The sequence below is a fragment of the Cervus canadensis genome, chromosome 22, assembly GCF_019320065.1.
Source record: "Cervus canadensis isolate Bull #8, Minnesota chromosome 22, ASM1932006v1, whole genome shotgun sequence".
In the NCBI taxonomy this organism is placed as follows: Eukaryota; Metazoa; Chordata; class Mammalia; order Artiodactyla; family Cervidae; genus Cervus; species Cervus canadensis.
In genome coordinates this window covers 1,741,440-1,755,369 of record NC_057407.1, presented here as the reverse complement: position 1 = coordinate 1,755,369, position 13,930 = coordinate 1,741,440, and the positions used below count along the sequence as shown (strand labels likewise).

Below are 13,930 nucleotides of genomic sequence, written 5' to 3'. Positions count from 1 at the left end.
CCCACTCCAGTATTCTTGCCTGAAAAATCCCATGGACTGAGGAGCCTGGTGGGCTGCAGTCCATGGGGTCAGAGAGTCAGACACGACCGAGCGACTAAGCTCGCTCACACAACACGATGGGCCAGGGGCACAGAAACACTGGTGGCAAAGAATGGGTGGATGGTGAGGCAGCCTGTGTCAGTAAAACCCGCAACAAGTATTTTTACTTATGATTAACATGGGAACCTTATCGAAGAATTCCGAATTTGAAACGTTTCATAATTCTCTTTCAGGTCCAGTCATACTATAAAGTTCCAAAAGCCCGTCCCAACTTACTCTGAAATTTCTGCTTCTCTAACAGTTTTGTCAAGCTGATAAATGACGGCTTCTCAATTAGCTCCTTCACCTCTGTCGTGGCTGCCCCTCCCAAAGGAGTGACCGGTTTGGAATCGCCCCATCTAGAGAATGCGCAAAGAGAAAAATAAAGGAAAGTGAGACAAACTAGGGAGCGGAGCTAAGAATCTATTTACTGGGCTGAATGTAAGCAGATTCTCAAAGAGATGACACTGCCTTCCTTTAAACTACTGCCTCTAACATGTTAACATGCATCTGAGTCGCCAGAGACGGTTACTGAATAAAATGCAGGTTGTGGTTCAGCAAGCCTTGGGTGGCCTGAGGCCCCGTTTCTAACAAATTCCCGCTAATGATGAGGCTGCCACTCTGCAGACAACCTTGCATTATCAAGTATGATGATTAAAAATATATTATTGATTTTTAAAAAATCAACTGAAAACTCTAAAATATCCAGGAATTCACTTACAGGAATTACCCACAACATCTACAAGAAAAAAAAAAAATTCACCGTATTAAATGTCATAAAGGAGAAACAGAATTAGGTGAAAAGATCTACCATGATCATGGATGGGGGAACTTCATAATGTAAAAATTTCAATTCTCTCCATATAAATCTATAAATTCCTGCAAAAAAAACTCTTCACTGACATTTTTAATGATGTGCTCTGAGTCACTTTGCTTACAGAAGAAGCTAATGCCATGTTGTGAAGCTCCTGGACTTCAGTACAATTTCTTTTCATGACAGTTCTCTTGGTCCTTCCCATCCCATCCCCCCAAGTCACCAGGTGGATCTCCCTTCTCCCCCCGGTCCCCACAGCGTCTTAGAAGCCCCCTTCTCTGGTTCCCCCCCGAGGCTCCAGGAGGTCCAGGAACAACTGCCCTCCCATCAGGAGGTGCAGTGGACTATACTCAGCTGTCCAATGGTATGGGCTGGGATTCCGGCTTTACTAACGCCCCCAAGCCTCCCAAGGATTCTAGTTTTATAACTTGTGCCAACCACTTAGCCTCGAAGTCCCTTCATGGAGAAAATGGAGATGGTAATGCCACTCCCAGAGTGATGGAGCTGAGGATAACATGAAATGCACCACCGCAGCCAGAAGCAGGGGCCTGACGCCCGGCACGGGCTCAGAGGACTCAGAGAGCCTTTCGCGGTTCTGTGCCTCCCACCTGGACCACGTGAGCTCCTGGGTAAGCGAAGCGACCAAAACTCCATGCGACTCTGGGAGGGGGGCTTGCGGGGCAAGAAGAAGAGGAGGCCCCCTTCCCACACCCCCAAAAACAGCACGGGGCCCTCCTTACTGGACTGTGGCAAGCTCTTCCGACCTGCGTAGCTTTTCATGGTCCTCGGGGTTCCCGGGAAGAGTTTCCGTATCTGCTGGGAGAGAAGCCGACCACATGAGCCAGCGTCTCCAAGCCTCCCGCCCTGCACGCGCTCACCCAGAACAAGGGCCCTGGACACACCTGCAGTGCCAGCCCCTGCGCCGCAGCCCCCAAGCGTCCAGCAAAATGTCTGTGGATAACACACGACTCAATGAGTGAACATACAGATAACTATGATGATCTGGACAAACGGAGGCAAGAAAGGCCTCTAAGTCCTTATGTAATACTCCACAGAGAACAAAAAAGAAGTCTAGGATCTGCTCACCCGGCTGCTTCAGCAGTTTACACTGGAAACTACTGAAAAGACCCCCGAGTTTCCTTTGTTCCCACCGACAGGGAACAGCGAAGCAAATCACAGCGGTACTAGCAGAGGAAATACTATGAAGCCACCACACACGAAGCTTACGGAAAGTTGGTAAGGAAATAGAAGGGGATGATGCAATGATCTCACACTAGAAGATTATGTACCCAGAATAACCTCATCTGTATTTTAAAAAAAAAAAAATCTTAGCACAAAAACAAAAGAATCGGCCGTAACAGGATAACCAAGACACTGCACAGTTTGTTCCTGGTGACCGAACGATCCGTTATATCCCCTGCTTGTTTTATACTTTTCTCTTTTTACTGACTCTTCTAAAAAACAAACAAAAACTATATCACATCTCCACTTAGAGAAGGGTTTTTTGTAAGTGACCAAAATGAAAGAATCAACAACAGTGATTTGCAGGTTGGGGGGGACCACACCCCTGACCCCACCCTCAGAGCACGAGGCGCCCCCCGCGGACGCCAGCGCGCACGCGTCACCCGGGACCCCCAGCCAGCCGCCTTCCCGCCGGGGTCCGCGCTCGGCGGACCCACGAAGGTCGCCTCCACTCACCGTGCGCTGGCTTCGCAGATCTCGGTTTTTCCAGCTTCTCTGGTGTGTGTTCCTGGCACTGCTGCTCTTTGACGTGAACGCCATGTTCAGACAATCTTCTCTGACTTAAAACCAAATTTTTCACTTCCTCTAGAACACAGGAGAAGATAGCATCGCTGACTCGACTCATCAGGAACACACTTACTGCTTATCAGAAACTCCTTACCCACCGGGTGAGCGTCCCTCTCCCCGCGCTGGAGCACTGACAGGGGAGGCCGCTGCCTCCTGGGGGAGCTGCTGGCTGGGGGGCTGCCTCCAAACACCAGGCCGCGCCCACCTCGCCGGCAACAGCTGCTCCAGACCAGGTCCCTAGGCCTGGGCCCGGGGCTGCGTTAGATGCTCACCCTGCACTTGAAGGAAGGCATCACCACCTGCCCATCCTACAGACGCTTCCGTCACCCTCGTGCGGTCAGGGAACCCACCCTTTACCAAAAGCAGGACGATCCCCGGCAAGGGCGACACCCCTCGGGGTCTCGCCCATCTGTCAGTGGTGGAAGGGGGGGGCGGACAGCAGCCGAGCAGAGGAGAGGGAGAGAGGGAAGGTTAAAGAAGACGGCAGAGACAGGTGAGACCGGGCGCAGTACTGGAGGATGGAAGACACTCTGGGAAGAAGAAATTAGGCCAAGAGCCCCTGGTGCCTCGAGGCTGGCCCTGCAATGCGGAGAAGCCTCGTGTCTTCAGGGACCAGGGCTGGACCTGGGTGCAGGTGATGGTGACGATGAGAAAGAAGGCTCGGGGCGCCAGGGGCAGGATGCCTTTGAGACTGGGCTCAGACGTCACACTTGGTTCCTGAAGACACTGGGCAGCCGTGAGAAGCCGCAGAGCTGGCAAGCGCCAGGGTGTCAGGGGTGATACAGGAAGATCAGGGAGCGGGGCGGGAGAAAGGAGACAGGAAAAAACGTGGGTGCAGAGAGAGGAGGCAGGCGAGGGTAGGGAGCCCAGGAGAGCCACCCCAGGCAGGGTCACCAAGCGGGCGCTGGGCCGGGGGCAGCGGTGGCCAGGAATGGAGGGCACGGCAGGAGCCAGCCACGACCTCGGGCTTCAAAGCGGCCACTGGCCAGCGCTGAGAGCGGCCAGAGGTGTCACTGTGCTGACGGACGCCAGCACGGGCCCCCGAAAACCAGACGCACCCAACAAAGGGACGCTGGCTTTCTGCTGCCGGCTGGTGAGAAGCCACCACGTCCTGGGACCGTTTCAACTCAAACCCGGACACCTGACTTACCTGAAGACCCCAGATCTTCCATAAACCCGGAAGACTTTAGCCGAAAATACTTGACTCTCTTCGAAACCTTTTCCTTGGTGTCCCAGACCTTCAAGGTGATTTTGTGAAAATTTATTTTCTTCAGTAACTCCTTGGTCACGTTGATGTTGAAAGCATGGGTCCACGCCACCCAGACCCTGTCCCCTTCTTGCCATGGCCTGACGGTCTGTGTGAAAGGACAGGAGACTCTCAGGGGCCAGGATCTGACCGCCGGCATGGTGAGCCGGCTGTCTGCCTGTGTGTCCCTACCTCTCCCGGCTCCCAGCTCATGTCGGGAATCAGGAAATGGGTGCCGCGAACATGGGCCCGCGCGCCTCTGGGTTCCTCGGAAAAATGAAAGGAAAAGCACTTCGTGCAGAGTGTCCTTCCCAGGCGCTCTCCATCCTGACCCCGAGCCCCGCCCCAGCGTAGCGTGCCCGTGTGCGGGAGCAGACACCCGGACTCCCGTGCACACATACAAACAAACAGCTGCTGCCGCTGAGCCGCTTCCGTCCTGTCCGACTCTGTGCGACCCCACAGACGGCAGCCCACCAGGCTCCGCCGTCCCTGGGATTCTCCGGGCAAGAACCCTGGAGTGGGCTGCCATTTCCCTCTCCAGTGCATGAAAGTGAAAAGTGAAAGTGAAGTCGCTCAGTCGTGTCCGACTCTTTGCGACCCCATGGACTGCAGCCTACCAGGCTCCTCCGTCCATGGGATTTTTCAGGCAAGAATACTGGAGTGGGGTGCCATTGCCTTCTCGGGAAAGAAACAGCAAGAGCTGCCAAAACTTTGGGAACTCCAAAGAAATTCTTAGGTTGAAAACACCTGCATAGACAATCCTTGGGTCGCTGCTATTACGTTCAGGCACACTGCCATTCAGTAGATCTGGGGTGGGGCCCAAGGTCTTGAATTTCCAGCAAGTTCCAGGGGAAGCCAGCATCCTTTGTGGCTCCTCCTGTTTCTTGCGGGTATCAGACTACAGGCAAGGCCACACACACACGGAGACACACACAGACACACACACACGCTCACCCTCACTCCCGAGTCCAGGAACACTTTGGCCACAGTTGGAAACAGCAGCACGTCGACCTTTTTAGGCTCCCTGTCGTCAGGCAGGAGGACGTACTCGACGTGGTAGTAATGGTGAACCTTTGCCACCAGCTTGTCCGCTTTAGGCTGTCGCCTGTATTTTTCAACCAAACTCGAAAATTTCCGTTTATGACCTAGAGGACACAGATGGAGTGAGTCCCGTCCTAACCTCACGTGGGAAGGCAGAGCCGCCTCCATGACTCCCCGCTCCCAAGAAGAGCCGGAGGCTGGGGGGGGCCCTGTGCAGCCACCCGCTCGGCGTGAAGACGTGTGTCGGGTCCTCCGCTCATGACTCTGAGGTCAGCATCTCCGTAAAGGTGTTAAAACCAAACATCACAGCACGATGTGATTTGTGTAACATCAGTGGCGTGAACAAGACAACAGAGCAGGGGTTTGCAGGGGGCGTATCCTGGGGGGGCGTATCCTGGGGTCGGGGGGCCCCAGGGGACGTCAGCGAGTCATGCAGGGGCAAAGCTGGCAGACACTCCAGGCTGAGCCCACCAAAACCTCACCAGGGAAGCTGTAAGATGTGGGGCGGCGGGGAGGGCAGGACACGGAACGTGACTCTGGGCTTCCCCAAGAGGCACAGCCTCCCAGGCCTGCCCTTGACCATCACTGGAGCCTCCAGGCTGAGTCTTAACACACCGCGAGAAGATGATTCAGGAACTCCATAAGGCTCCCTCTGAGCCGCTTTCTATAAAACTGACAATTTTAAAGCTGTCACTGTAAAATTTCAACAGTTTATCGCCCAGGAGGCTGCTATACAAAGGAGGAGCCTCCAAAGGTCTTCAGGAATGAGCTTCTCACAGCCGTCCTCAGGGGCAGGGGAAATCCTGGTGAAGGGGGAGGTGATGAGGAAGCCGGCAGCACTTCGCAGACCTGCCTTCAGGCCCAAGCCAAGGCGGGCCAGCAAGCAGACACACTCTCTCCCTTCCTATCCACAGGTTCGCAAACGCTACAGTATGTCAGCAGGCGATGCAACGCTATCTATCCAAAAAAAGGCGGGCAATGCAACAACAGCTATCCAAAAAGTTAAGAGGCTTACTCCTTGGAAGAAAAGCAACGACAAATCCAGACAGCGCATTAAAAAGCAGAGACAATACTTAGCCTACAAAGGTCCGTCTATGGTTTTTCCAGTTGTCACATACAGCTGTGAGAGCTGGACCATAAAGAAGACTAACACTGAAGAACTGATGCCTTCAAACTGCGGTGCTGGAGGAGACTCTCGAGAGTTCATGGACTGCAAGGAGATCAAACCAGTCAACCCTGAAGAAAGTCAACCCCAAATATTCACTGGAAGGACTGAAGCTGAAGCTCCAATACTTTGGCCACTGATGCGAAGAACTGACTCTTTGGAAAAGACCTTTATGCTGGGAAAGACTGAGGGCAGGAGGAGAAGGGGACGACAGAGGATGAGATGGTGGGACGGTATCACGGACTCAAAGGACATCAGTATGAGCAAAATCCAGGAGATAGGCAAAACAGGGAAGCCTGGCATGCTTCAGTCTGTGGGGTCGCAAAGAGTCAGACACCACTGAGCGACTGAACGACAATCCAAAAAGTATAAACACAGTTCTTAAACCCAGCAATTCCACTTCTCAAAATTCAGGCTACACAAGGACCCACACATATGCCCAGAAATGTACTACAACGATGTCTAGTGAATAACTGGAAACAACTTACATGTTCACCGACTCGGGGAAGGGTAAATGAGGCACACAGGATGGAACACTACAACACACAGGTGTTTAAAACAAACGCCGACCAAGTAAAACCAAGTCTGCTCACGTCCTGTAAGGGATCTGAAATACACCATCAAATTATTAAGAAGCAAGTTGCAGAATAGGATATGTAGGGTCTCGTTTTTCTAAAACAAACAACTTGCATAAACATTCATGGATAAGTTCATAAATATTGAGGCATTTAAGGAAAAAACACTGAAGCTAGAATTTTATACCTACCCAAAGATAGGTTCTTCAAAGATACTGATGCTGTAAAAATATCTTCAGGCAAAAGGTCTCTTAAGTGCAGCTGCACAGCGATCTACTTTATAAATGCCTTTGGAGCAAGTGCCAAAATAAGAAAAATGAGTCTAAGAGAGGCTGCCAGAGATGTGAAGGTTGAAGGTGATCAAATAAGCACCAGTGTTCTTTTGGGCGGTGTCTGCAGGTATCCTTTGCATGTTTCATGGTATCAACAGACCAAAGATAAAAAGTACCATTATAGATAAAGGAGGTCACACACGGCGACAAAAAGTTCAATTTGCCAAGAAGAGATAGGTCGGTTTTGAACATGGTATACATCTAACCAAACAGTTTACAAAATATCTGAACCAGTCATCAACAGAACTACAAGGAGATGCTGAAATTAATCATCATGGGGGGATAGTTCAAGTAGGACAACAAAAAAGACATGTCAAAAAATGGAGAACTGCTTGATATACCGAGGAAAAAACCTACCTAAGCAGGCAAGAAACCTGTACTCCACGAACTATAAGATGCTGATGAAAGAAACTGCAGACAACACAGATGGAGAGAGAGACCACATGTAACTGGATTGGAAGTCAACGCTGTTACAGTGACCGTACTACCCAAAGCAAACTACAGATTCAACACAATCCCTTTCAAATTGTCAATGGCATTCTTCACACACCTAGAACAAAATAATGTTTAACTTTGAATGGAAACGCAAAAGACCCTGAATACCCAAAGTATTACTGAGAAAGAAGAACAGAGCAGGAGGAACCTGGCTTCCTGACGTCAGACTACACTACAAGCTATAGTGATCAAAACACCACGGTCCTGGCGCAAGGACAGACACAGATCAGTGGAACTAAACAGTATCCAGAGATGAACCTCACGCACCTGTGGTCACCTAATGGATAACAAAAGAGGAAAGAATATACAATGGAGAAAAGACAATCTCTTCAATAAGGGTGCCAGAAAACTGGACAACTGCATATAAAATAATGAAATTAGAACATTCTCTAACACCATACACAAAAATATACTCAAAATGGATTAAAGATCTAAATATAAGACCAGATACTTCAAAATTCCTAGAGAAAAATATAGGCAGAACACTCTGATATAAACTGCAGTAATATTTTTTGGGATCCATCTCCTAGAGTGATGAAAATAAAAAAGAAACCAAACAAATGGAATCTAATTCAACTTAAAGGCTTTTGCACAGCAAAGGGAACCACAGACAGAATGAAAAGACAACCTATCCCCCCATGATGATTAATTTCAGCATCTCCTTATAGTTCTGTTGATGACTGGTTCAGATATTTTGGTCTGGGAGAAAATATTTGCAAACAATTCTACTAACAAGGAATTCATTTTGAAAACATACAAACAGGTCATACAGCTTAATATGAAAAAAAAAAAAAAACCCAAACAAAAAATGGGTAGAAGACATAGACACTTCTCCAAAAAGACACAGAGATGGCCAAGAGGCACATGGAAAGATGCTCCATATATCACAATCATTCAGTTCAGTCTCTCAATCGTGTCCAACTCTTTGCGACCCCATGAACCGCAGCACGCCAGGCCTCCTTGTCCATCATCAGCTCCCAGAGTTTACCCAAACCCATGTCCACTGAGTCAGTGATGCCATCCAGCCATCTCATCCTCTGTCATCCCCTTCTCCTCCTGCCTTCAATCCTTCCCAGCATCAGGGTCTTTTCAAATGAGTCAACTCTTCACATCAGGTGGCCAAAGTATTGGAGTTTCAGCTTCAGCCTCAGTCCTTCCAAAGAACACCCAGGACTGATCTCCTTTAGGATGGACTGGTTGGATCTCCTTGCAGTCCAAGGGACTCTCAAGAGTCTTCTACAACACCACAGTTTAAAACCATCAATTCTTCGGCACTCAGCTTTCTTGATAGTCCAACTCTCACATCCACACACAACCACTGGAAAAACCATAGCCTTGACTAGACAGACCTTTGTTGGCAAAGTATGTCTCTGCTTTTTAATATGCTGTCTAGGTTGGTCATAACTTTCCTTCCAAGGAGTAAGCGTCTTTTAATTTCATTGCTGCAATCATCATCTGCAGTGATTTTGGAGCCCGGAAAAATAAAGTCAGCCACTGTTTCCACTGTTGCCCCATCTATTTGCCATGAAGTGACAGGACCAGATGCCATGATTCACAATCATTAGTGAAATGAAAAATCAAAACTACAATGTGGTGTCACCTCACACTGATCAGAATGGCCATCACTGAAAATCTACAAGTAGCTTTCGATACATTACCTCTGAGAGTCTGCATTTAAACACAGAATTAGGGGATTCACAATCAGTTTGGGCTGGGGGGGGGGAAGTGCCTTAATCTCTTCTTTATCTGCAGAAAGTATAAATAACATCACCAGTCACTACAACAAAGCTAGTGGAGGTGATGGAATTCCAGTTGAGCTATTTCAAATCCTAAAAGATGCTGTGAAAGTGCTGCACTCAATATGCCAGCAAATTTGGAAAATGCAGCAGTGGCCACAGGACTGGAAAAGGTCAGTTTTCATTCCAATCCCAAAGAAAGGCAATGCCAAAGAATGTTCAAGCTACCGCACAATTGTGCTCATCTCACATGCTAGCAAAGTATTGCTCAAAATTCTCCAAGCCAGACTTCAACAGTACGTGAACCATGAATTTCCAGATGTCCAGGCTGGATTTAGAAAAGGCAGAGGAACCAGAGATCAAATTGCCAGCATCCTTTGGATCATTGAAAAAACAAGAGCGTTCCAGAAAAACATCTAGTTCTGCTTTATTGACTATGCCAAAACCTCTGACTGTGTGGATCACCACAAACTGTGGAAAATTCTTAAAGAGATGGGCATACCAGACCATCTGACCTGCCTCCTGAGAAATCTGTATGCAGGTCAAGAAGCAAGAGTTAGAAATAGACATGGAACAACAGACTGGTTCCAAATCGGGAAAGGAGTAAGTCAAGGCTATATATTGTCACCCTGCTTATTTAACTTATATGCAGAGTACATCATGAGAAACGCTGGGTTGGAAGAAGCACAAGCTGGAATCAAGATTGCTGGGAGAAATATCAATAACCTCAGATATGCAGGTGACACCACCCTTATGGCAGAAAGTGAAGAGGAACTAAAGAGCCTCTTGATGAAAGCGAAAGAGGAGAGTGAAAAAGTTGGCTTAAAGCTCAACATTCAGAAAACCAAGATCATGGCATCCGGTCCCATCACTTCATGGCAAATAAATGGGGAAACAGTGGAAACAGTATCAGACTTTATTTTTGGGGGCTCCAAAATCACTGCAGATGGTGACTGGAGCCATGAAATTAAAAGACAGTCGCTCCTTGAAAGAAAAGCTATGACCAACCTAGACAGCTTATTAAAAAGCAGAGACGTTACTTTGCCAACAAAGGTCCGTCTGGTCAAGGCTATGGTTTTTCCAGTGGTCATGTATGGATGTGAGAGTTGGACTATAAAGAAAGCTGAGCACTGAAGAATTGATGCTTTTGAACTGTGGTGTTGGAGAAGACTCTTGAGGGTCCCTTGGACTGCAAGGAGATCCAACCGGTCCATCCTGAAGGAGATCAGTCCTGAGTGTTCATTGGAAGGACTAATGCTGAAGCTGAAACTCCAATACTTTGGCCACCTGATGCGAAGAACCAACTCATTGGGAAAGACCCTGACGCTGGGAAGACTGAAGACAGGAGCAGAAGGGGCTGACAGAGGATGAGATGGCTGGATGGCATCACCGACTCGATGGACATGAATTTGAGTAAACTCTGGGAGTTGGTGATGGACAGGGAGGCCTGGCGTGCTGCGATTCATGGGGTCTCAAAGAACTGGGCACGCCTGAGCGAGGGAACTGACTGACCGAACTGAGCCTCCTGGGACTTTGAGAGGATTGAGTCTGTGCAGTCTATGACACCACCCCCTGCCTGGCCCACAGCGGGCCCTAAGCTGACGGTTTCTCTCTGGACCTCTGCTCCTGGCATCGGCCACCCCACTTACGGGAGCCTCAAACTCGTGGGAAAAGGTCAGTGGTGCACCCCCTCTCCGCAGAGCGGGTTGGAATTCTGCCCTAACACTTACCCGAAGTCAGCGGGAAGGCCAGAGAGATGACGAACTTGCAGGGGACGACGTGGGGCACGTCGGAGTTGAAGGCACTGGTGGGCCTTTCCGAGGACTCGCTGCTGCACCGGTGGTCGGAGTCCGACTCCTGGGCCCAGGCCCTGTCCTTCAGGTACTCGTCGGCTTCACACTCGCTCCCGGACTGGTGAAAGCTGCCCATGGAGGACACGGGCCCCGTGCTGGCCTGGTCCTCATCCTCCCACTCCCAGGCCTGCAGCGACATGCTGCAGGGGGGCCCAGGCGGCTGCCAGGAAAGGGAGGCGCTGCGGTCACCCCAGGGCTCTGGAAGGGAAGCCGGCATCCCGCCGGGGGCCCACCCTCCTCGTCGCATGCCCTGCCCCGTCCCCACCGACCAGCCGAGGCCTCGGACTGCCCGGCACGCGGAGAGAACCCAGTACAGACGGAAGGAAACTCAGAAAACAGCGCCGTCAGTAATCATGCTAATGAGCACAGCCTGTTTCCCAAGCGGCGGCCCCGCCCGCCCATTCCCAGCTGTCCCTCTTTTCACCAGAGCTCATCAGCGGCTGCCTGCTCCAGGTAGCGTCCCCTCCCCCGGGGAGCCCCCTCCGCTCCCGCAGAGCCGGTCTCGGGTTAGCTGTGCCCAGGCAGTGTGAGCGTGTCATCGGGGACAGCACGCTGACACCAACGTGTCAGGGTTAGGGTTAGGGTTAGGGGGCGCGGACCGTCCAGGCCAGACCCGCCCGGGCATCGAGTGCTGGGCTCAGGGCCCAAGCGCCCTCCACGGAGGCCACCGGAAGACTCTGAGGGGCTGCCCAGATGCACTGGGGGCCGGGGTGGGTGGGGTGTGTAGGGGGTACCTGCGGCACCTGCTTGGGGGCACGCTGGGCAGTCACGTGGGCTCGGGCCGCGGCGTCGGTCAGCTCCCACAGCCGCTGCTCAGCCGCCTCGGCGAGAAAGACGCTGTCGGTGCGCCCGGCCGGTAGGGAAGCCCCAGGACCCGCCTCCTAACTAAGCCTGACGGTTGCTAGGAGACGCACGTGGCCCCGGGGCGGGGCTCTCCTGGGGGGCGGGGCTCTCCTAGGGGCGGGGCTCCTGGCCTCAGCCGCTGCTGGGCGAGAAGATTCCTCAGTTCAGTTCAGTTCAGTCAATCAAGTCGTGTCTGACTCTTTGCGACCCCGTCACTGCAGCACGCCAGGCCTCCCTGTCCATCATCAACTCCCGGAGCTTACTCAAACTCGTGTCCATCGAGTCGGTGATGCCATCCAACCATCTCATTCTCTGTCATCCCCTTCTCCTGCCCTCAATCTTTCCCAGCATCAGGGTCTTTTCAAATAAGTCAGCTCTTCGCATCAGGTGGCCAAAGTATTGGAGTTTCTGCTTCAGCATCAGTCCTTCCAATGAATATTCAGGACTGATTTCCTTTAGAATGGACTGCCTCGATCTCCTTGCAGTCCAAGGTACTCTCAAGAGTCTTCTCCAACACCACAGTTCAAAAGCATCAATTCTTTGGTGCTCAGCTTTCTTTATAGTCCAACTCTCACATCCATACATGACTACTGGAAAAACCGTGGCTTTGTAGGAAAAGTAATGTCTCTGCTTTTTAATATGCTGTCTAGGTTGGTCTCACAGTTTGTGGGACCTTATTTCCCTGACCACGGATTGAACCCAGGCCCGTGGCAGTGGAAGCACCAAGTCTTAGCCACTGGACCACTGGGGAATTCCTCTGGGCTCAGTTCTTTTTATTTATTTATTTGTGGCTGTGCTATTTCTTCATTGCTGCGTGAGCTTTCTGTAGTTGTGGTGAGTGGGGGCTCCTCTCTGGCTGTAGCGCGCCGGCTCCTCCCTGCGGTGGCTTCTCCTATCGTGAGCACAGGCTTCAGAGCGCAGACTTCAGTGGTTGCAGCACTCAGGAGCTGTGGCACGCGGGCTTAGCTGCTCTGAGACATGTGGGATCCTCCCAGATCAGGGTTCCAACCTGTGTCTCCTACATTGTCAGGCAGAAGCTTAACCACTGGACCACCAGGAAAATCCAAGGCCCATTTTTAATAGACAGAAGTAAAACGATGTCTAAACATCCAGCTAAACTCCCCAACCAAGACTCTTAAAAATGTAAAAGCTTTGACACCAAAAATGACAGCTCTCAGACAATCCCAGATGCTCCAGGGGACTGGGCAGGATAACACACACTTTCGGATAAACAGCTTGATGACGTCAAGGGCTTGTAAAGTATCCATGCCCCTCAGCTGGCCAACGAGTCACCCGGAGACAGAGCCAACCATCAACAGTGTTACTGGAATGGAGAGAAAACACCGCGATGTCTATCTCCTGGGTCAGTCCTAAGTGGTGCGTGGACCAGCCTTTGAGAAGAATGCTGCCCAGGAATGGTAATGATGGCAGAGCTGCTTAGGAAGACGGCTGATGTGCAAAGAAAGATCCTGACAGCAGCATCCCAACTCATTTCTTTAAGTCAAGTTTAAGGAGGTACAACTGAAATGTCCTGTAAAATTCACCCTTGTAAGCGCTTTGATTGACGTGTAACAGTCACGTATTAATAACTTCCATGCCAGTGAAGACAGAGAATATCCCATCACTCCCAAAGTTCTTTCATGCCCAAATGCATGGAAACGTCTGAAAAGAGCACATCAGAAGAACTCTGTTCTTCTCTTGTTGGCACAATGGGGGATGTTTTTGCTTTTTAGCATTTTTCTGGGCTGTTTGAAGACCCTGTGAACGACATACTATTTGGAATGGCTCAAACAATACCGAGCTGACTTCAGAAACATCGCTTCTCTCCAAGGGCCTCTCCCGCACACAGACACACGCCCATCCCCCAGCCCAGACAAAAGCGCAGGAGACTTCCGAGTTTGCTCACTTGGAATCTGAAACAAAAACCTAGTGGGTCCAATCGG

General features: G+C 50.7%; 1 protein-coding gene across 1 annotated transcript in view; it reads right to left on the bottom strand.

Annotated features, from left to right (window-relative positions):
* CFAP92 (cilia and flagella associated protein 92 (putative)) overlaps nucleotides 1-12,222 on the bottom strand; it is a 34,503-nt gene extending 22,281 nt beyond the window's left edge. The window contains exons 1-7 of the mRNA XM_043442728.1: nucleotides 11,879-12,222; nucleotides 11,022-11,304; nucleotides 4,902-5,092; nucleotides 3,852-4,056; nucleotides 2,591-2,719; nucleotides 1,633-1,708; nucleotides 316-437 (exon numbers count right to left, since the gene is read on the bottom strand). Of these exons, the coding sequence (XP_043298663.1) occupies nucleotides 316-437; nucleotides 1,633-1,708; nucleotides 2,591-2,719; nucleotides 3,852-4,056; nucleotides 4,902-5,092; nucleotides 11,022-11,283 (985 nt within the window). The 5' untranslated portion in view covers nucleotides 11,284-11,304; nucleotides 11,879-12,222. The remainder of the gene's footprint in view (nucleotides 1-315; nucleotides 438-1,632; nucleotides 1,709-2,590; nucleotides 2,720-3,851; nucleotides 4,057-4,901; nucleotides 5,093-11,021; nucleotides 11,305-11,878) is intronic.
* Nucleotides 12,223-13,930: the final 1,708 nt, after the last annotated feature.